The sequence below is a fragment of the Eurosta solidaginis genome, chromosome 3, assembly GCF_040869045.1.
Source record: "Eurosta solidaginis isolate ZX-2024a chromosome 3, ASM4086904v1, whole genome shotgun sequence".
In the NCBI taxonomy this organism is placed as follows: Eukaryota; Metazoa; Arthropoda; class Insecta; order Diptera; family Tephritidae; genus Eurosta; species Eurosta solidaginis.
Genome location: NC_090321.1, coordinates 186,816,426 through 186,838,355, shown reverse-complemented (window position 1 = coordinate 186,838,355; position 21,930 = coordinate 186,816,426). Strand labels below are relative to the sequence as shown.

Sequence of the window (21,930 nt, the reverse complement as noted above, 5' to 3'; positions counted from 1 at the left end):
CAAATGAAACTGAATTACAGCGCCTCTATATCTGTTGCCTTTTTATACCCTTTGGTTTCCTCGTTCGCATTTTTCCAGAATGTACTAGCATTGTCCATGAGCTCATAAACTTCTCAGCTATAACTAAAATTGCACAATTTTATACATATTGTAACGAATTTACTTGCAAATCCTCTTATTTGCAATCCTCTGCTAAGTTCGAATCACTAAACTGTTGAATAAATAACTCCAATATTGAATGATGGAAAAATGGCCTTTATTAAGTACTTCACAATAACACTCAAACTGTGCAACGAATAGCTTAATAACCAAACTGATATCTTAAAGGAAACTGACTTTCAAAATAATAGTGCTATTGCTCGCTAGATATCGTCTTACTCGTAACTGCTTGACAATTCAAATCAAACTGAAATACTTCTTACTCGCCTGCATCGCTTTTATAGTTTACGCTGCATACTTCTAGGCTCTTCGATTTCCAGAAGTTACTAGTTGTTTCGGCTACAAAATCGCCAGCCACAACTACGTGCACAAATTATTGCTCTCTCTTGTGACAACTCAAATAAGGTATATGCATGTGTTTGTAGTTTACAGTCTCCCGCACACACATAAGCGTATAAGTAAATTCATCGGTGTGTGACATCTCATCTCTCGCTGCCTTGTATGTAAATGTTGCTCGTCGGAATGTGTACATATGTGTAGACGCAATTATTGATTCGTTTATGTAGATACATAATGATTGAATTATTGATGTGCATTCACGTCACTGCTTAGATCGGCTTAGAGCTGGCAGCACTCCTTAGTTTTGCTAATATTCGTAACACTGCCCTCCACCTAAGTCTGATCGTCCCGATCAGACAAATCTCTCGATCTAAACGCTGCTAATCTCTCCAAATGAACCACTTTCATTTTGGTTCGTGGTTTGGTAGTGGTTTGTATGCGGTACACTACATCGTTGATCCGTTTTACAACTTTGTATGGGCCTTCCCAGTTACACTGCAATTTCGGGGACAAACCTTTTTTTCGTTGTGGGTTGTATAGCAGCACCAAATCTCCTTCCTGAAACCCTTCCGAATTAATTGCTTTATCGTACCTCGCTTTTATCTTGTCACTCATAATCTTTGCTCGTTGCCTTACCAGATCGTGTATCTCTCTCAGCTCCTCTTCTAAGACATCAGTGGATTTCTTGACATTCCTCTCCGCATCGGCATCTATCCCATACTTCAAATCAGCTGGCAGTCGAAGGTCATTGCCAAAAATTACCTTTGCGGGAGTTTGGCCCGTTGTGTCATGTACTGCCGATCGGTAGGCCATCAAGAATAATGATATGTGTGTATCCCAGTCCTTATGGTACTTGTCGACTACTTTCCTTAAATGCTCCTCCAATGTTCTATTGAAACGTTCCACCATACCATCGGACTGAGGATGCAATGCAGTTGTCCGTGTTTTTCGTATGCCCAACTTCTTGCACAGTTCTTGGAACACAGCTGATTCAAAATTCCTGCCTTGGTCAGAATGTAACTCCATTGGTACACCATACCTTGCAACCCATTCGTTTTTAACCACTTCTGCTACTGTTTCTGCTTCTTGGTTTGGGATTGGGTATACCTCTGGCCATTTACTGAAATAATCCATAACCACCAGTACGTATTTGTTTCCGCGGTTGCTAGTAGGAAATGGACCTGCGACATCCATGGCGATCCTTTCAAATGGTGCACCTGAAATATACTGCTTCATCTGGCCACGACTTCGGGTTTTGAGCCCTTTCGCTCTGTTGCATACCTCGCAATTGGCAATCCACTCGGTGACCGACTGACGGCAACCAACCCAATAGAATCTCTGCTTAATTTTCTCGAGTGTCTTCGTGATTCCAAGATGGCCTCCACTTGGACCATTGTGCAACTCGCTGAGCACGTCAGGAATCCTCTTTCTGGGAACAACTATAAGTTTCTTCTTGCACTGACCATCCTCACTCTCCCATACTCGATGCAAGCAACCGGATATCAATTCCAAACTGTTCCACTGTGCCCAATATGACTTCGCAATGGGACTCTCTGCTGACATATCCTCTCTGCTTGGTCTTTCGTTTCGTTCGAGCCCTTGCATAACATGTGACAGATCTGTATCTTCTAGCTGACACTTTCTTAGTTGTTCCTTGTCCCATTCATCCGTACACGTTATAGTCATTAGCCGGACATCTATAATGTCTTCTTTAGCCTCGGCCTTTGAACAGTGCTTGCATTCCAAACTACATGGCCTTCGTGACATTGCATCGGCATTTCCATGGGTACTACCTTTTCGATGCTCAATGGAAAAGTCATAGCTTTGAAGTCGCTCGATCCACCGTGCCAATTGTCCTTCCGGATTACGGAACTGCAGAAGCCATTTCAATGCTGCGTGATATGTCCTGACATGGAATCGCTGGCCGTAGAGGTATTTGTGAAAATGTTTAATGCACTCTACCAATGCCAACAGCTCTCTCCGCGTAACACAGTAGTTCCTCTCTGGTTTTCCAATCGAACGGCTGTAATATGCAACTACCTTCTCCTGTCCATCGACCAGTTGTGATAAAACGCCTCCTATAGCATATCCACTTGCATCTGTATCTAGAATAAATGTTGCTCCTGGAATCGGATATGCTAACATTGGGGCAGTGCATAAACGCTCCTTCAATGTTTGGAAAGCCACTTCTTGCTCCTTCTTCCATTCAAAAGCTTTGTTTTTTCTTGTAAGCTCATGGAGGCTATGGGCTACGCTGGAAAAATTTGGTACAAATCGGCGGTAATATGTGCACAGCCCAAGAAAACTTCTCAATTCATGTAGATTCTGTGGTCTTGGCCAATCCTGTACAGCCTCTATTTTTTCGTTCGCAGTGCAGATGCCCTCTGTCGTTACCTTGTGACCCAAATAATTGACTTCCTTTTTAAACAGCGCACACTTTTTGGGACTTAACTTCAGACCAGCGCCAGCTATTCTCTGGAAAACTTCCTCCAAGTTCTTAAGATGGTCATCAAAGTTCTTGCCCAATACGATGATGTCGTCCAGGTACACCAAGCATGTTTTCCAATGTAGTCCTTTCAGTACCTGGTCCATGAGTCTCTCAAAAGAAGCTGGTGCATTACAAAGTCCAAAAGGCATAACTGTAAATTGCCAAAGACCATCACCGACACTGAAGGCTGTTTTCTCTTTGTCTTCCTCCTTTACCTCCACTTGCCAGTAGCCGCTTTTCAAGTCCAAAGTGGAAAACCATTTCGTACCAGAGAGCGAGTCCAGAGTGTCGTCAATTCTAGGCAATGGGTAGCTATCCTTTTTCGTAACGTCATTCAACTTCCGGTAGTCCACGCAAAACCTCATTTTTCCATCCTTCTTCTTTACAAGTACTACCGGTGAGCTCCAGGGACTAGCTGATGGTTCGATGACGCCGCTGTCGCTCATTTCTTGTATAATTTGACTCACAACTTGCCGCTTCGCCAGTGGAACACTACGTGGAGCTTGACGGATCGGCCTCGCATCTCCAGTGTCAATTTTATGTTTCACAACGTTGGTGCGGCCTGGTTTAGAACCATCCTGGTCAAATATGTTCGCGTACTTTAGGAGCAGTTGTTTTGCCTTACTCTGATATGCTTCCTCTAACCCCTGCGTCCATGCCGTGATGTCATTTGAAAGATTAGTATTACTAGCTGAAACGTGTTCCTGGAGCTGTTCACAGTTAATAACTACTTCAGCCTCTTGGCATCTTCCCAAAATAGCTCCTTTAGTCAGTTTGAGTGGTGAATTGAATTCATTGAGTACTCTTACCGGAACACGTCCATCTTGTTTTGTCATAGCCAGGGTTTTTCCTACAAGTATGTTCAGTGCTGATTTGTTTGCTGCTTCGACAACCCACAATTTGTTTGTCCCACAATCTCCATCAACCTTTGCCCAGATGACTGCTTCGGATTTTGGTGGTATTCGCTGACTCTCTTCCACCAGCACTCGTTTACTGCTGTAGCCTCTCTCGTAGCCGAAATTAAGTGGTACATCCATGTTCTTATATCGCATCGTCTTGCTTTGCATGTCGATCTTGATGCCCTGGTCGATTAAGAAGTCCACTCCAATTATGATTTCATCAACAATCTCTGCCACTATAAAATTGTGTACTACCGTGACGTTCCCAATTGCGACTTCACATGATACTTCTCCTAGAACCGTGCTGTCTTCTCCAGTGGCTGTACGCAATCTTGCTCCATGCAATGGTGTTATCTTCTTGTTGACTAAATCCACTCGAATGATGGAATGAGATGCACCCGTATCTACAGTCAGTAAACGTTCCTTTCCATCCACATGTCCTCCGATAGTAAGATTGTTTGACCTTCTTCCAATTTGTGAGATAGAGATTATGGGGCATTCAATTGAGGGAGCCAGCTGTCGCCCCTTGCGGCTGACTCGCTTTAGTTTAACGATTGAGTGGACTTGGAGATTTGCTCATCTCCTTCAGCTCTGCGTTTACGGCCACCCACATTGTTGGAGCTATTGGGACCGGTGCTGCAATGTCGTGCAATATGACCTGGGTTGCCGCACTTGAAACATTTAATAACTCCGGCATTTTTCTGTTGTGATCCCTTCAGTGCTTCCAAAATTGTGTCTACCCATTCTGGCCTTTCTACTTCTACACGATGAGCCTTATATGCTGGTTTACTTAATAGGGAGGCAGTTTCCTGAGTCAATGCATGTGATACCGTTTCAGCAAATGTCAGTTTTGGGTTCGCGTATGTAGCTCGCTTCGTTTCCACGTCTCGTATGCCATTTATAAAACTCTGGATTTTTACCCTCTCGGTGTATTCCACGGGTGCGTCCGCATTTGCGAGATGAGCCAACCTTTCAACATCTGAAGCAAACTCCTGCAAAGTCTCATTCGCTCTTTGGTGACGGTTTTGCAACTCAATTTGGAATATCTGTTTCCTATGCTCGCTTCCATAACGTCGTTCTACAGCAGCCATCAATGTTTCATAACTGTTCCGTTCGTACTCTGGAATCGTCTGTAGGATTTCCGCTGCAGGCCCTTTCAATGCCACGAACAGTGCAGCAACTTTATCTTCTGCATTCCAGTTGTTCACTGCTGCGGTCTTCTCAAACTGTAGCTTGAAGACCTGGAAAGGAACAGAACCGTCAAATGATGGTGTTTTTACCTTTGGATTGCTTGCTGAAACAGCTGAGCGGTTTAGTTGTAACTGCTCCATACGACCTTTTAACGCTTCTATTTCGGCATCAATTTTGTCCTCGAGTTGTAAAATTTTTGCATCCTGCTCTTCCAGTTTCACAAAGAGCTGCGATGATACCTGTTCCGAAATTTGTGCCGACATTTCAGATATACATACGTGCCTCTTGCGCTTCCAGTTGAGATGCTAAATATGCCTTCTGTTCTTCCAATTGTGATGTTATACGGGTTTCCTGCACTTCAATCTTCGATGTTATGCGTGTCTCTTGGGATTCCATCTGTGATGACATTGTCGATGTTTGAGCAGATATTGCAGCCAAAATCATGTTCAAGTCTGTGCTCGTAACTGTCTGCGATGTTTCGTTTTTCTCATCAATTTTTGTTACTTCCTCGCCATCAAGATGAAAGTCATACTCTTCCACATCAATTCCTTCCGCTTCCATTGCCTCTCGTAGCCGTGCCTGAAGCTCAAGTTTAACGCCGCTTGTATTCAATCCACGGCTCTCCAACTCCTTCTTTAGTTGCTGGATTTTCAATTCACTGAACTTTGCCATGTCCTTGTTGTCCTATGGAATTTATTCAACAATTCCTCTTCTGACACCAATTGTAACGATTTTACTTGCAAATCCTCTTATTTGCAATCCTCTGCTAAGTTCGAATCACTAAACTGTTGAATAAATAACTCCAATATTGAATGATGGAAAAATGGCCTTTATTAAGTACTTCACAATAACACTCAAACTGTGCAACGAATAGCTTAATAACCAAACTGATATCTTAAAGGAAACTGACTTTCAAAATAATAGTGCTATTGCTCGCTAGATATCGTCTTACTCGTAACTGCTTGACAATTCAAATCAAACTGAAATACTTCTTACTCGCCTGCATCGCTTTTATAGTTTACGCTGCATACTTCTAGGCTCTTCGATTTCCAGAAGTTACTAGTTGTTTCGGCTACAAAATCGCCAGCCACAACTACGTGCACAAATTATTGCTCTCTCTTGTGACAACTCAAATAAGGTATATGCATGTGTTTGTAGTTTACAGTCTCCCGCACACACATAAGCGTATAAGTAAATTCATCGGTGTGTGACATCTCATCTCTCGCTGCCTTGTATGTAAATGTTGCTCGTCGGAATGTGTACATATGTGTAGACGCAATTATTGATTCGTTTATGTAGATACATAATGATTGAATTATTGATGTGCATTCACGTCACTGCTTAGATCGGCTTAGAGCTGGCAGCACTCCTTAGTTTTGCTAATATTCGTAACAATATTTTAGGCGCTTCCAGAATCTACTAGTCCAGTAGCTCTCAAACTTCTCAGATATATGCATGTGTTTGCGCATTGACTCTCCGCTGCTCGTATTCGTACATGGTACATATGTGTAGACGCAATTATTTATTCGTTTATGTAGATACATAAAGATTGAATTATTGATGTGAATGTTTGTAGTTTACAGTCTCTCGCGCGCACATAGGCGTATAAGTAAATGCATCTGTGTGTGACATCTCTCTGGGCTGCCTTATATATGTGTATACTTGATTTGAGTATTAACGTAAATACTGCTTGGCATGGCCTTAGCATCGCCTTAGTGATGGAATAACTTAGTGATGCTAATATCCGTGACAATATTATATGCATAAATGTACAGGGATCAACATTTTGAATGTATGCCGGTATTCATTTATTTCACTAGAGGAAGTAGTGTTTCCTTGAAGGGGTTTGACTAAACTTTGGATGTTAGAGCAGATCATGTGAGGAACGTGTGAGAACCCCGCAATGGTTCCTTTACCTAATTATTGTGCCAAGGGGTACGTCATCCAAGGATATGCATCAGCTCGCCTTACTTTATAGCTTCGTGGCGGCGATGAGTAAAGTTATGATTTATCAACATAAGACCGATGTTCTGGCCATACGCATCTAGTATAGTATTTTTAGACAACAGCTTAATCCGATTCACGCACACCGTGGCGGTGAGTGGTATCTACTTTTGATGTGGAACGGTAAATAACAAAATCGCTTATTGGTGATGAAGAGGTAAATGGTCTTACAATCGGTGGACAGTGGCAACTCACTCGGAACTGGTGAACTGTGGATCCGTTGAAGGCTGTCTCACAATTACGGTTGAAATCGGTGTACGGTGAGCCGGAGAGAATTTGGTTGGTATCCAAGCGACCCTTGAAATTTATAACAGTGAAACAGGTGACCGTGGGATGGTTGTAGGAGCACAAGGGACGGGTGGGTTAGGTGAGTCGGCAGGTGAGAGGCAACGTTGAATTTAATCGAAGAATCGGTAATGCATAGTTGTCAGACATTTGGAGGATTGGTGAGAGGTGAGCCGATATAGATAAAACCATCGATCGGTGCCACAACAACTGAATCAGGAACCAATCGTCGATGCCGAAAAGAAATGATGGATGTCAAAAAAACAAGGAAGGTCGTATTTAGACGATTGCCTGACCACGTAGGTATGCTTGCAGCAGACGCACTGGTGTCTTATATATAAGGGAGGTAAAAACCTTAAATTACATTTGTTCCTCAATTGAAAACCGCGTAGATCCATATCAAAGTAATCGATAGATTGTTGATCGATACAAGATAATGTGGATTTATTCGTAATCCTGGTTGTGTAGGTCCGGTTGTCACAGACGCTTAGTCTGCAGTCCCATTTCCCACCAAAATGGCCGTAGAATCGATATCCAAGTAACCCGTGTTTAGTTGGCCGATGCAAAAACCGTAATTAATTCGATTGCCTGGCCCCGTAGATTGCATTCGCTCCCAAAACAAAATAACCGACTGGACCGATATTCAAGTAACCGGTAGATGGTTGACGGAGATGAGGGCATCATGAGCCGTCGGCTGTAGGTATTTCCATTCCCCGGACGCACTAGTAATATCAACTTCCGGGGCCACCAACCAGCGTAATTTTCAAAAGCAGAGCACAAGAGCAGCAGTGTTGCCATTTTAGCCATTTTTTCAAGCTAGATTTAGCTTTTTTCTCTCTGTTTAACTTGAAAAGTTGCATTTAGCTTTGAGCTTTTTTTCAACTTTTTTAGACATTTTTTTAACTTTTTTTAGCTTTTTTCAAAACTTTAGAAAATCTAGTTTAACAGATTTACGTAGATTAAATTTTAAGAACATTGAATGAATTTGGGCTAGATTTAAAAAATTTGAGGGGCCAAGGAACAGATAATGTTGACATTATGGTAGGCAGAAATCGAGGCGTAGTAACTTTATTAAGGCAACATCAACCTAGTATCATATTCGTTCCGTGTGTTTGGCATTCGATTCTATGACTGTTTCATCTGCTTCCAAACCGCTTTCGAGCGAAATTTAATTTTCGATTTCAGAAACATTTAACTGGCTTTCTAAGTCCACATGTAGACAAAATAGCTATGCAATGATACATATACATATGCTGCGTAAAAAGACGGACAGTATCGTTGCAAATCGCATCCACACGAATGAGATAACACCTTTTTTTCAGTACTTATATCAACAGGCATAATATTCATTTGAAAGATACCGTTGTGTGTAAGGCTTATAGCTCATATAAAATAAAACTAACTTAAATAATTATTATAAGCCATAAGGTAGAATATAACAATTTTATTATAATGCTTCTGGACCCACCAAAATAAGGCTTACTTACATAAGGCCTTATTAAAAGAAACTACTTGCTGTATTAGGACCTTTTATATAAGTCTTATATATTACTTACTTCTTACTTAATTGGCGCTTAACCGTCTAAACGGTTATGGCCGTCCAACAAGGCGCGCCAGTCGCTCCTTCGCTCCGCCAACCGGCGCCAATTGGTCACACCAAGGGAGTTTAAATCGTTTTCCACCTGGTCCTTCCAACGGAGTGGGGGCCGCCCTCTACCCCTGCTTCCATAGGCGGGTTCCGATAGAAACACTTTCTTGGCCGGAGCGTCATCTTTCATTCGCATAACATGGCCTAGCCAGCGCAGCCGCTGCGTTTTAATTCGCTGGACTATGTTGATGTCTGCGTATAGCTCGTACAGCTCATCATTAAATCTTCTTCGGTACTCGCCATCGCCAACGCGTAGAGGTCCATAAATCTTTCGAAGAACTTTTCTCTCGAACACTCCCAAAGCCGCTTCATCTGCTGTTGTCATGGTCCATGCTTCTGCCCCATATAGCAGGACGGGTACGATAAGTGACTTGTAGAGTATGATTTTCGTTCGCCGAGAGAGGACTTTACTTTTCAATTGCCTACCTAGTCCAAAGTAGCATTTATTGGCAAGATTGATTCTTCGCTGGATTTCAGTGCTGATGTTGTTGCTAATGTTGATGCTGGTTCCCAAATAAACGAAGTCTTTTACTATTTCGAAATTATGGCTGCCAACAGTAGCGTGGTTGCCAAGGCGCATATGCGCTGACTCTTTGCTCGATGACAGCAGGTACTTCGTTTTGTCCTCATTCACCATCAAACCCATCTTTACCGCTTCTTTTTCCAGCTTGGAGTAAGCAGAACTAACAGCGCGGGTGTTTAGGCCGATGATATCAATGTCATCAGCATATGCCAGTAATTGCACGCTTTTATAGTATATTGTTCCAGTGCGGTTAAGTTCTGCAGCTAGTATAATTTTCTCCAGCATCAAATTAAAGAAATCGCACGATAGGGGGTCACCCTGTCTGAAACCTCGTTTAGTTTCGAACGGCTCGGAGAGGTCCTTCCCAATTCTGACTGAGCTGATGGTGTTGCTCAACGTCATTTTGCACAGCCGTATAAGTTTTGCGGGGAAACCAAATTCAGACATAGCGGCATATAGGCAGCTCCTTTTCGTGCTGTCGAAGGCGGCTTTAAAGTCGACGAAGAGGTGATGTGTGTCGATTCTCTTTTCACGGGTTTTTTCCAAGATTTGGCGCATTGTGAAAATCTGGTCGATGGTATTTACCAGGTCTGAAGCCGCACTGATAAGGTCCAATCAGCCGGTTCACGGTGGGCTTCAATCTTTCGCACAATACACTTGAAAGGACCTTATATGCGATATTAAGAAGGCTGATTCCACGATAGTTGGTGCATTTTGCAGTATCCCCCTTCTTGTGGACTGAGCAAAGAACACTTAGATTCCAACCGTCGGGCATGCTTTCGTCCGCCCATATTTTGCTAAGAAGCTGCTGCATGCGCCTTACCAACTCCTCGCCGCCGAACTTGAATAGCTCCGCAGGCAATCCATCAGCGCCCACGGCCTTGTTGTTTTTCAATCTGGTTATTGCTATTCTAACTTCGTCATAATCGGGCGGGGGGACATATATTCCATCATCATCGATTGCGGGATCGGGTTCTTCATCTCTGCGCGGTGAATTGCTGCCTCCATTTAGGAGAGCAGAGAAGTGTTCACTCCATAATCTAAGCACTCTCTGGACATCAGTTACAAGGTCGCCGTTTTCATTCCTACAGGAGTTTGCCCCTGTCTTAAAACCTTCCGTCTGTCGCCGTATTTTTTGGTAGAATTTTCGGGCGTTATTCCTGGTGGCTAGCAGCTCAAGCTCCTCGCACTCACGCCTTTCTGCTTCTGCTTTTTTCTTCCTGAAAAGGCGTCTCGCTTCCCTTTTCAACTCACGATAGCGTTCACACACTCCTCTTGTCGCGCTCGCTTTTAACGTAGCCCTGTAGGCAGCGTCTTTTCTTTCGGTTGCAACGCGGCATTCTTCATCATACCAGTTGTTTTTTCGTGGCCGCCGGTAACCAATTTTTTCCTCGGCGGCAGTATGAAGTGCTTTGGAGATATGCTCCCACTGCTCCTGTATTCCTTCAGGATTAGTTGTGCCCTCAGAGAGCAGGTGTGAGAGTCGAGTTGCGAAATCATTGGCAGTCTGTTGTGATTGAAGCTTTTCGACGTCTAGCTTTCCTTGTGTTTTTTGTTCCTTGTTTTTAGCCGCGTTGAGGCGGGTGCGTATTTTGGCTGCAACGAGATAATGGTCCGAATCGATGTTAGGTCCTCGGATCGTTCGCACATCTAAAACACTGGAGGCATGCCGTCCGTCTATCACAACGTGATCGATCTGATTGCGAGTATTTCGATCAGGAGACAGCCATGTAGCTTGATGTATCTTTTTATGCATGAACCTCGTGCTTGATATGACCATGTTTCGAGCACCGGCAAAGTCAATCAGCCTCAGTCCGTTAGGAGAAGTTTCATTGTGTAGGCTGAACTTTCCGACTGTAGGGCCAAAAACACCTTCTTTGCCCACCCTGGCGTTAAAGTCGCCAAGCACGACTTTTATATCATGACGGGGGCAGCGCTCGTATGTGCGTTCTAATCGTTCATAAAAAGTGTCTTTCACCTCATCGTCTTTCTCCTCTGTCGGCGCATGGGCGCAGATGAATGATATATTAAAAAATTTTGCTTTTATTCGAATAGCGGCGAGACGCTCGTCCACAGGCGTGAACGCCAGCACTTGGCGACAAAGTCTCTCTCCCACCACGAATCCGACGCCGAAACTGCGCTTATTCGCATGGCCACTCCAATATATGTCACAATTTTTGATCTTCTTTCTTCCTTGCTTCGTCCAACGCATTTCTTGGATGGCGGTGATGTCAGATTTTGCTTTGACGAGGACATCAACCAGCCGGGCATCTGCACCAATCCCATTCAGGGAGCGGACGTTCCAGGTGCATGCCCTCAATTCATTGTCCTTCAAACGTTTGCCATGGTCGTCATCTATAGAGAGTGTATTTATCCGAGGCTTGTTGTTATATTTCATTGGAGTATGGTTTTACGTGACGGGTCCCAAGCCCAGCGCACAACCCGCTCAGCGGGGGTGAAAATATTAATTGGCACGTTTATATAGCGAGCCGCTTGCTCCAAGACAGACGCTTGCAGCCGCACCTAGAGGTGTACAGACGCTGCCGATGAAATCTCCCCCGGCTAGCCCTTAAACCGATTATGTCAGAGTGGCCTAGCCAGGTTGTCGCCTTCTCACATTAGCTCACCGCTAAACGGGTGTTTAGCGGCTACCCAGAGGATACTTGGCCGCAAGCGACCGGCAGTAGTGAGCTGCTTGAACCGCATGCAAAAGAATCGCTCTGGCCATTCCCAGGTGAATGGCGGTCAGAAGCTTTCCACACTTTCGTGGACTTCTACACACGGCCCCACCCTCCTTATATATAGCCCACCCAAAATCAGACTTGAATAAGGAGTGGTGTACCATAGTATAACCGTATTATAAGTTATATTGGATATATAAAATTGCTTGGCCTTATAATAAGCCACCATCTGACTTCAAATTCCTTTTTTCATATTCATAACATATTTCAAAACTTTATTTAACCGGAGGTCACTCGACCAGCCCAGAAAGTGTCATGCCATATTTGCCAGAAAAAAAGTGGGTTTCCTAATTGAAAATAGTTTTATCCGCGTTCTTATTTTGCAAATAAAAAACCATTTACCTCAAACATGTTACGAAAACTTATAGACTATAGTGGAGTTTTATTTTTCATGTATCCCTTTTAAATTAAAATACAAATAGCATCTGCTATTTTTTTATTTTTTATGAAATTGGAGTAAATACTAATTAAATTTTTTTATTCTGTTATGTCTTTTATAAAAAAAATTAATAAAATGCACAAAAAGTTGCCTTAAAATTTTAGCTTGTTTTCTTAGCCTTATTAATTTTTATTTAGCTTTTTATTCTTGTCAATCTAGCGTTTTTTCTGAAAAAGTTCTGGCAACACTGGTGGGCAGCATGAGGAAAGCGATTTGTTGACACTTTCCTTATCGATAACCTTGGCGCTTAAGTGCAAATTCAGATGAACTATTTGAGAAGTTTACGTACTTGCAGTAGGCGATTACGTGCGAACGAATTGCTTCGAACTGTTCACTTGCATTGTTTGGGTGACTAGGGTCTCGAGATATAGGCCCAAACGTGGACCCGGGTACCCCTAGAATGTGTTTATACAATATGGATATCAGATGAAAGCTGTTGATGAGTGCTATAGTACAGGATAATTTCCTTACAACTGGGAGGCTAGGGTCTCGAGATATAGCCCAAAACCTGGACCCGGGTACCCCTAGAATGTGTTTATACAATATGGATACCAAATGAAAGCTGTTGCTGAGTGCTATGGTACAGGATAATTTTCATACAACTGGGAGGCTAGGGTCTCGAGATATAGCCCAAAACGTGGACCCGGGTACCCCTGTTTATGTGTTTATACAATATGGATATCAAATGAAAGCTGTTGATGAGTGATATAGTTCAGGATAATTTTCATACAACTGGGAGGCTAGGGTCTCGAGATATTGCCCAAAACCTGGACCTGGGTATCCATAGAATGTGTTTATACAATATGGATATCAAATGAAAGCTGTTGATGAGTGCTATAGTACAGGGTAATTTTAATATAACTGCGAGGCTAGGGTCTCGAGATATAGCCCAAAACCTGGACCCGGGTACCCCTAGAATGTGTTTATACAATATGGATACCAAATGAAAGCTGTTGCTGGGTGCTATGGTACAGGATAATTTTCATACAACTGGGAGGCTAGGGTCTCGAGATATAGCCCAAAACGTGGACCCGGGTACCCCTGTTTATGTGTTTATACAATATGGATATCAAATGAAAGCTGTTGATGAGTGATATAGTTCAGGATAATTTTCATACAACTGGGAGGCTAGGGTCTCGAGATATTGCCCAAAACCTGGACCTGGGTATCCATAGAATGTGTTTATACAATATGGATATCAAATGAAAGCTGTTGATGAGTGCTATAGTACAGGGTAATTTTAATATAACTGCGAGGCTAGGGTCTCGAGATATAGCCCAAAACGTGGACCAGGATACACCTGGACTGTATTTTTACATTATGTGTATCAAATTGAAGCTGTTGATGTATGCTTTAGTACAGAGTAAGTTTTACACCGCAGTGTGACTACGGTCTAGGCGGTATAGGCCAAAACATGGACCCGGATACCCCTAGAATATGTGTGTATTAAAGTTCATTGCGATATTCGATTTAGTCGCATCAACCTGGCAAAACTGATAAATATGCATACGAAGCCGAAATAAAGACAATAATTAATAATACCCGCATACCTATTTACATACGTCATATTCGATATGCCTGAAATTTCGTATATAAATTTGCCTATCTTAGTATTTACGATGCTTTTTTCCGGGAAGTATACCAGAGACGGACTGGTACTGGGATTAGGACTAGGACTGGGACTGAGACTGAGACTCGGAGTGGGACTGGAACAAAATACATACCACCCACTGGGACTGTCTATGATAGATAGATAGATAGATTGATATTTATTATTAATATGTTTACATATTTTTTGATTTCACAATAAATTTTAAATATCACAAATTCATTTTCAATTCACAGACGTGTATGATATATATATATATTAAGTAATAAAAAGTAAAAAGTAATAAAAAATATTTTAGCCTCGAATAAGATCTATACATAGCCGTTTAAAATTCATAATATTATTCTCTCGTTTGATATAATCAGGTAACGAGTTAAATATGTTAAGGCCCTTATATAATAATGTGTTTTGGGCTGCGGTAGTCCGCTGTAATCCTAGTCGAAAGTCATTCGCATTCCGCACAGCATATTGGTGTGTATCTCTAACATACTGAATGCAACTTGTTAAATACATCGGCGCCCTGTTCTGTTTAATTTTAAAAATCATTATTAGTGTATTGAGCATCAGTTTTTGCTCAATATTTAGCCATTTCAATGTTTCAAGCATGTGACTTATTGGGGTGTATTTGTGGCATTTTATTATTGATCTCATACATTTGTTTTGTAATTTCTGTATCCTTCCTATTTGTGATTGGTTACAAGATGTGTACAGAATTGTGGAACAGTATTCAAAATGTGGCTTTATGATTGTATTGTATATTTTTATTGCTGTTAAAGTGTCTAATTTATTTCGTATTCTTCTAAAGAAGTAAATCTTTTTTGCAGCTTTTTTACACAAATAGTCCACGTGATTGTTAAATTTGAGCTCATTGTCTATTATTACACCTAAGTATTTCATATTGGTTACTTGCTCAATACTAGTATTATTTATCTCTAAATTTATTTCGCTATTTGTATTTATCACCATTACTTTTGTTTTCTGTTCATTTAATTTGAGCCTATTCATTTTAAGCCATTTCATAATTTCATCTATATCACATTCTAACTTTCGTTTACATTCTTCCACTGTTTCTGCTTCTGTATATACCAATGTATCGTCTGCATACATTACCAATTTGGATTTTGATATCACTTTTTCTATATCATTTATGTAAATTATAAACAGAATTGCTCCCAGAAGAGATCCTTGGGGCACCCCTGTATTCACATATGAAAAACTTGATTTTGTGGATTTTATTTTTGTTTGCTGTCTACGATTTGTAAGGTAGTCCTTAAACCAAAGTAGCTCTTTTCCTCTTATTCCATACATATACAGCTTTTTTATTAGAATACCTCTGTCTATTGTTTCAAATGCTCTTTTAAAATCAAGAAATAGAGCTGCTATTATTGTTTTTCGTGGACGCTTCTTCCACTCACTTACGACGAAGTTTATTGCACTTTCACATGAATGATTCTTACGAAAACCGGACTGGTTTAGAGACAGTATATTATTAGTTTCTAGGTACGTTTGTAGTTGATTTTTCACAACACTTTCCATTATTTTTTCAAATGTCTTAAGAGTATTTATTGGACGAAACTCTTCACATTTTTTTTGTTTTAGCAATTTTTTCAACTGGCACTACCAATGAGTCCTTCCATTCATTTGGGAATACTCCGCTCATTAATGAATGATTTATTAACTTTGTTAAGAAAGGCCCAAGTACATTCCAGTTGTCCAAAATGATCTTTGGGCTCACATTATTCCAATCCTTTTTGTTCTTAAGTTTTTTACAAATTGCCTTTAGTTCGCAAATTTGTATTTCTTTAAAATGAAAGGTTTCAGGACAATGATCAATATTGTTAATATATATTTCTTTATCAATTGACTGATCTATTAATTCTATGCTCTCAATGAAGTATTTATTGAGCTTACCAGCTATTTCATTTTCATCACTTATTTCTTCGTTTTTATAAATTATAGAGCTTATTTCTTTTACATCTTTGCTAAGTATTAAATTTTTAAGTATTCTATAAGAGATGAAGAAGAAGGAGAACAACTTGAGAGAAGAGAAAAGAGTGAAGGAGACTGAGAAAGAGATAGGATGAGACGAAGATGGAGATGAAGCGAAAAAGACGGAGGGAGGAGTGAGTATAAGGATTAGGAAAAAGTGTAGAGGGGTAGGGCAGAGTTACACGGAAAAAGCTTATTAAAATGTATGCAGATAGGCCAAATTTAGGGCAGAACAACGTCTGCCGGGTCTGCTAGTTTTATATATGTATATACATATATATTCTTCTTTTTAAAGAGTTTTGTTGTTGACTAATGAAGGTATTTTCAAATCGAGTACACAGGTCAGTAGGTATTTAACTGGGAAACACGTTGGTGCGCATAACTTCATAATTTAATATTTTTACTTAGCTGCCTCTAGATTTTGTTGTGAAATATTCATCTTCGTGCGGGCTAATGCCATATTTCTTATAGGTGGCGATCTTTATGTTAACATTATACAATCGAAAAGCTTTTCTCTTTAATCATTTCCGAGTGCTATCTGAAATACAAAACACTATCTTTTTAATTTTAAGTTAACGGAAATACAAAAGTTTGCTTAAAACATTTTTGCACTTTACGTGCACATTTTGGCAAAAGTACACTTGGCAAAAAAATAAATACATCCCCATTCGTTCAGCAATCCATTAAGATGCCAATATCATTGTAATGTGCTTTGATTTTAACGAACACACACACCCTAAAATACGCTCAAACCCACATCCGGTGTACATTTTAAGCCACACACGAATGCCAGCACATTCACCTACTAATGCACATTTTACTTCACGATATTAACATCAATAACTGTAAAGCAAAGTAAAAACTAAACAAAAATCTCTGTTTACTTCATGTTTTGCTGTCAATGTGCTGCCACCTTATCGATTGCTTTATTGTCTTCACCAAAATGACATTTAACCGATGCAATACTTACTTACTGCCATCTGGCACAACCAATGCCCTCAAATTTCTTTGGCGCCGCCCATAGGAATTGCCACACCATCGCATAATACGCAATATACGTCGCTTCTTTGCTGAGGTGGGCGATAATCATGAGTTAAAAGATCGAACTATTGAGGATATGCTGTTGGCATTGCCCACTGCTTCGCATTCAGCGAAACCAACAACAAAACTCCAGTCCCGAGACAAGAGAAGGGGTGGCCATAATGCTAAACATCATCATGGACGTCACCAGATAGGACGCGGTGGTGGTCGCAAATTAGCAAAATATTCTGATGATGATGAAGATGACGAATATGAGAACGACGATAAACAGGAAAACGATAGTGATGAAGATTAAGTAATTTGATAAAGTAGGAGAGCAACGAGTTACAGTGGAATTAATTGTGTAATTTTATTCGCTTCGTGTATGTTATTATGGAGAATGAGAATAAATTAAAATAGTTATTTAATCACAACAAGTGACGTGTCAAGCATAATAATTTATTGTGTTATGGCGTAGAAAACTAAGAAAGCGCGTAATGTACATACATATAAACGACAACTTCTGGTGTATATATTTGTGGTATATGCGAATGTGCCAATGAATGTTGATAATGGAAAGGAAGGAGGGAAATGAGTTTACCTGAATCGGTATCGGGGCCGGGAACAGGTTTTATACATTTATACCCAACCGATTCATATCTAGTTAAGCGAATGCTTTTCGCATACTTCCATAGTTATTTCTATCGAACTCGAGCTTCTGATAATCGACTATTCGAATAATCGATTAGCACAATTTGTTTAGTAAAATAATAGATTTTCACAAATGGACTAGTTTTGTGCGCTCAATTAGGGAATGATTCCACTATTTGATACATTTGTTTGTGGTTTTTAATGAGTCCAGCTATTAGTAAAGACGTTATGGAGTTATTGTTGAATCAACTCATTGCTTTTGAATAAAAAAGTTTTATTTAATTCAGAAGGAGCTTACAAAAATATATATTCTTGATATTTCTGAAAGTGTAAAAGGGTTAGTCATTCGTCCGTAATAAATGTGTCTCATGCAACTGAAATTGATTAACCCTTCAAAAAACGTGAGTACTCTATAAATAATGTAAGGAACACTCCTTTGGGAGTATATGACTGCTCCAAATCTAATCTGTATTCATACAAAAAATGTGCTCCAATTAACATTGCGATGTCCTAGGAGAGGAGGAGGGGATCCCACTCTCGCTTTGTTTGTGAGTATTCAATAGAGTACATACGTGAGAGTACTTTCCAAAGTACTTTCACTGTAGTACTCCATGGAGCCCCCAAAGAGGATCATATGCCAAAGTACTAAAGAGGAATTGTGTCGGAAGGAATTATCGAAGTGAATTTAATTTAAAATGAAAGTAAATGAAGAGGGGCAATACAACTTTTATATTTTATACTACGAATATTCTTATGTTATTTAGCATTTGCGTGAATAAAGAAACTAATATTTCTCTATACATACTTTAGTATGTATACATAAAACCAGTGCGCTGTTGCATTTTATCAGAGTTGCCAAAATAAAATTATATTATTAGTTATTTGCATGCAATATTTTACTTTTGGCAACTCTGTTCGATCGTCATCGTGTCGTGATTACTATCGTTAAAAAACGAGCAATGATCGGCTGATGGTGGTCCACAAACGCATTGCAAAGGAGTATTGTTAGAGTACTCCAACATGAAGAAAATGGAACACGTAATCCAACAATTTTTGCAGGGAAATAATAGAGCAATACCAAACTCCCATTAGCCATCTACAGCTCACAAATTGAGTTTATCAAACTGCCAGTAATCGATTATTGACAGTTAGGCGATTGCATGATATGTTGGAATTGAATACCAGCTGACGACTTTCAATAAATGCCAAAGTTGATAGTGGACTAGTCGAATAAAGTGCCAAAAAAAGGAGATGCTTCAGATTGTAATTACAGAGGTGTCACTTTACTCCCTATTCCCAGCAAAGTATTCTCTACAATTTTACTAACGAGAATTCAAGAGGCCGTGGAAACAGCGTTACGCGAAAACCAGTTTGGCTTTAGACAAAACAGATCCTGCGTTGACCTAATAAATACTGTTCGAATTATTGTTGAACAACGCTGCGAATATAGAACATCCGCCTATTTACTACTAATTGACTTCAAATAAGCCTTTGACAGCCTTGACAGGCAATTCATATGGGATGTATTACGAAGCCGAGGTATGCCCACTAAAATAATCAACATTATAAAGGCCATGTATGACGAGTTTAAAAGCCGTGTGAGTCACGACGGATGTCTTTCGGAACCCTTCGATGTCAAAAGCGGTGTACGGCAGGGTTGTGTACTCTCTCCGTTTTTGTTCATCGTGGCATTGGATGAAATTATGAGGCGTGCGATAACCGGAAGGCATGGAATACAGTGGACACCTTTCGGCCAGTTAGAAGACTTAGAGTATGCAGACGATGTCTGTATGCTAAGTCACAGAGGCACAGACCTACAATATAATTTAGAAGTCGTGGACAGATACGCCAAAAGGGCCGGCTAAGTATCAATACCGACAAAACAAAAATCATAAAATGCGGTTATAATGTTTCAGCAAGACCAACAATGTTCACTGTCTATGGAAACGAAATTGAATGTGCAGACTCCGCAGTTTACCTCGGCAGTATTATCTTCAATAGAAGCGGTGCGGACGAGGACGTTACATCCCGCATAAATAAAGCAAGAGCGGCTTTCGGCCAACTGCCAGAAGTATGGAGGTCCAGTCATATATCACTGAAAACTAAGCTGCGGCTATTTAAGTCAAATGTTAAATCAGTTATCTTTTATGCTTGTGAGACGTGGAAAAGTTCAAGCTTAATTGAGAAGCGCCTGCGAGTTTTTATTAATAAATGCCTACGCCGAATCTTGAAAATTCGATGGCCCGAAGCAATAACAAACGACGAATTGTGGCGAAGGACAAGCCAAACAAAGGCAGCCACAGAAATTGCAAAACGCAAGCGGTCGTGGATTGGACACTCGATTAGGAGGCCTCCAGACAATATAGCAAGGCAAGCACTGCGGTGGAACCCGCAGGGAAGCAGAAGACCCGGGGCGCCAGCGAAAACCTGGCGTAGAACTGTCGATAAGGAATAGGAAGATGCAGGTTACACGTGGAATGATGTCACGAGGATAGCACCAAATAGAATAAGATTCAAATCGGTTGTCGAGGCCCTATGCTCCATTAGGAGTTAAGGAAGGAAAGAAGAAGAAGAAGAAGTCGAACAATAGATTATAGGAAAGAGCCTTGTCTCGAAAATTCTGATCGGTTTTTGAAATTATTTTCCATTTGAGTTTTTCCTTGTCGTAAATTTAGTTGATTTTATCTATCTAAGTTTAAGGACCGAAACAACAAAGGTTTCTTCCATTAAAGTAAAATTTTATATACATTGTATGGAGATATAGGAACTGTGAAAAACTTGTAACTTATACTTTGTGAGATTGAGATGAAGCGGACTGTGAACTTGCATATGCCAAAATTTTGTGAAATCTCTACATAACGAACGTTTAGTGGAATCACACCATGTTTGGCTGCCGTTTCAAAAATTCCTAATATTAAAAGTTTTTGAAGAACGAGCTACCTCAGAACCTTACTCAAACATTTTCTAGCTGAACATTATCTCAATACATGTTTACTATGCCAGAAAGGGTTATTTAAAAAAAAAATTCTGAGAAAGGACGTTCGTCAACCGAATTTTTAGATGGGCTATTCTTAAAACCAATTCCAAGATACAGCGTTTTTGAATTTTTTTTTAGATAAGGCGTTTTCGAAAGGCAGCTGAAATAAGGTAATATGATATGATCAACAACAGGTGTCGACTGTTAATACATGGGATTCCAGGGGTTGACAAGCGCAATTCATAGTTTTCGCAACCCAATTCAACATCACCCACGCGAGGCGAATCCTGTTACAAATATGCATGTATCATACACATATATAGCCTGAAAGGCTCCGGCGACCCCAAGATTCTCACAGAACTAGGGAGTAGAGGGCCTTCTGTGGCGCTTATAAAAAATTACCCTGGTCGGTAATGGTACCAAAATTAAATCCGTTAAAAATTCCTTGATTCTCAATTGTTTTTCCTGTGTCACTATAACTAAATTACCACAACCACATGATATGCATCAACTTCAACTAAAAACATTTCCTTTTTCGCCTTCATATTCTTTTTGCCGGGGTCAAGACGCATCGTTTCAAACCTATGCCAAAATTTTTGGTTGTATTAGCAGTGGACCACTATTGTAAAGTATAACGGGGTAATATTCCGCTCAGCAGTCGACGTATCAGGGCTGTAAAAATTACAATCAATTTGTCTTGCACAATCAAATGCAGTTCGATAAGGATTGTTAAATTAAAAATATAGAATCAATTTACAGCATGGATTGCAATCGATCTGAATGTAATCAGTTAGGCATAACTATCCTTTTTAAAAATAAATATAACTTTGCATGTCGTTTCAATGAGCGCATATCTAGCAATTTGCATAGAGCTGCAATGACAGAAATAGCAGTGGGGGTTATTCCACACTGATGGGTGGGATATTTTGATTCGACTTGGATTTGGCTCAAACTTTAAGTAGTTTCTA

The 21,930-nt window shown here is 40.5% G+C and overlaps 1 protein-coding gene across 11 annotated transcripts in view; it reads left to right on the top strand.

Moving 5' to 3' along the window:
- Positions 1–21,930, top strand: part of LOC137244773 (PDZ and LIM domain protein 7) — a 49,246-nt gene that overhangs the window by 21,696 nt on the left and 5,620 nt on the right. The window contains exon 6 of one of the 11 annotated variants that reach the window (XM_067774270.1): positions 17,339–17,771. The exons of the other annotated variants lie outside the window; for them this stretch is intronic. Within the exon in view, the coding sequence (XP_067630371.1) occupies positions 17,339–17,650 (312 nt within the window). The 3' untranslated portion in view covers positions 17,651–17,771. Of the gene's footprint in view, positions 1–17,338; positions 17,772–21,930 lie in introns of those variants that run through there. 11 annotated transcript variants of the gene reach the window in all.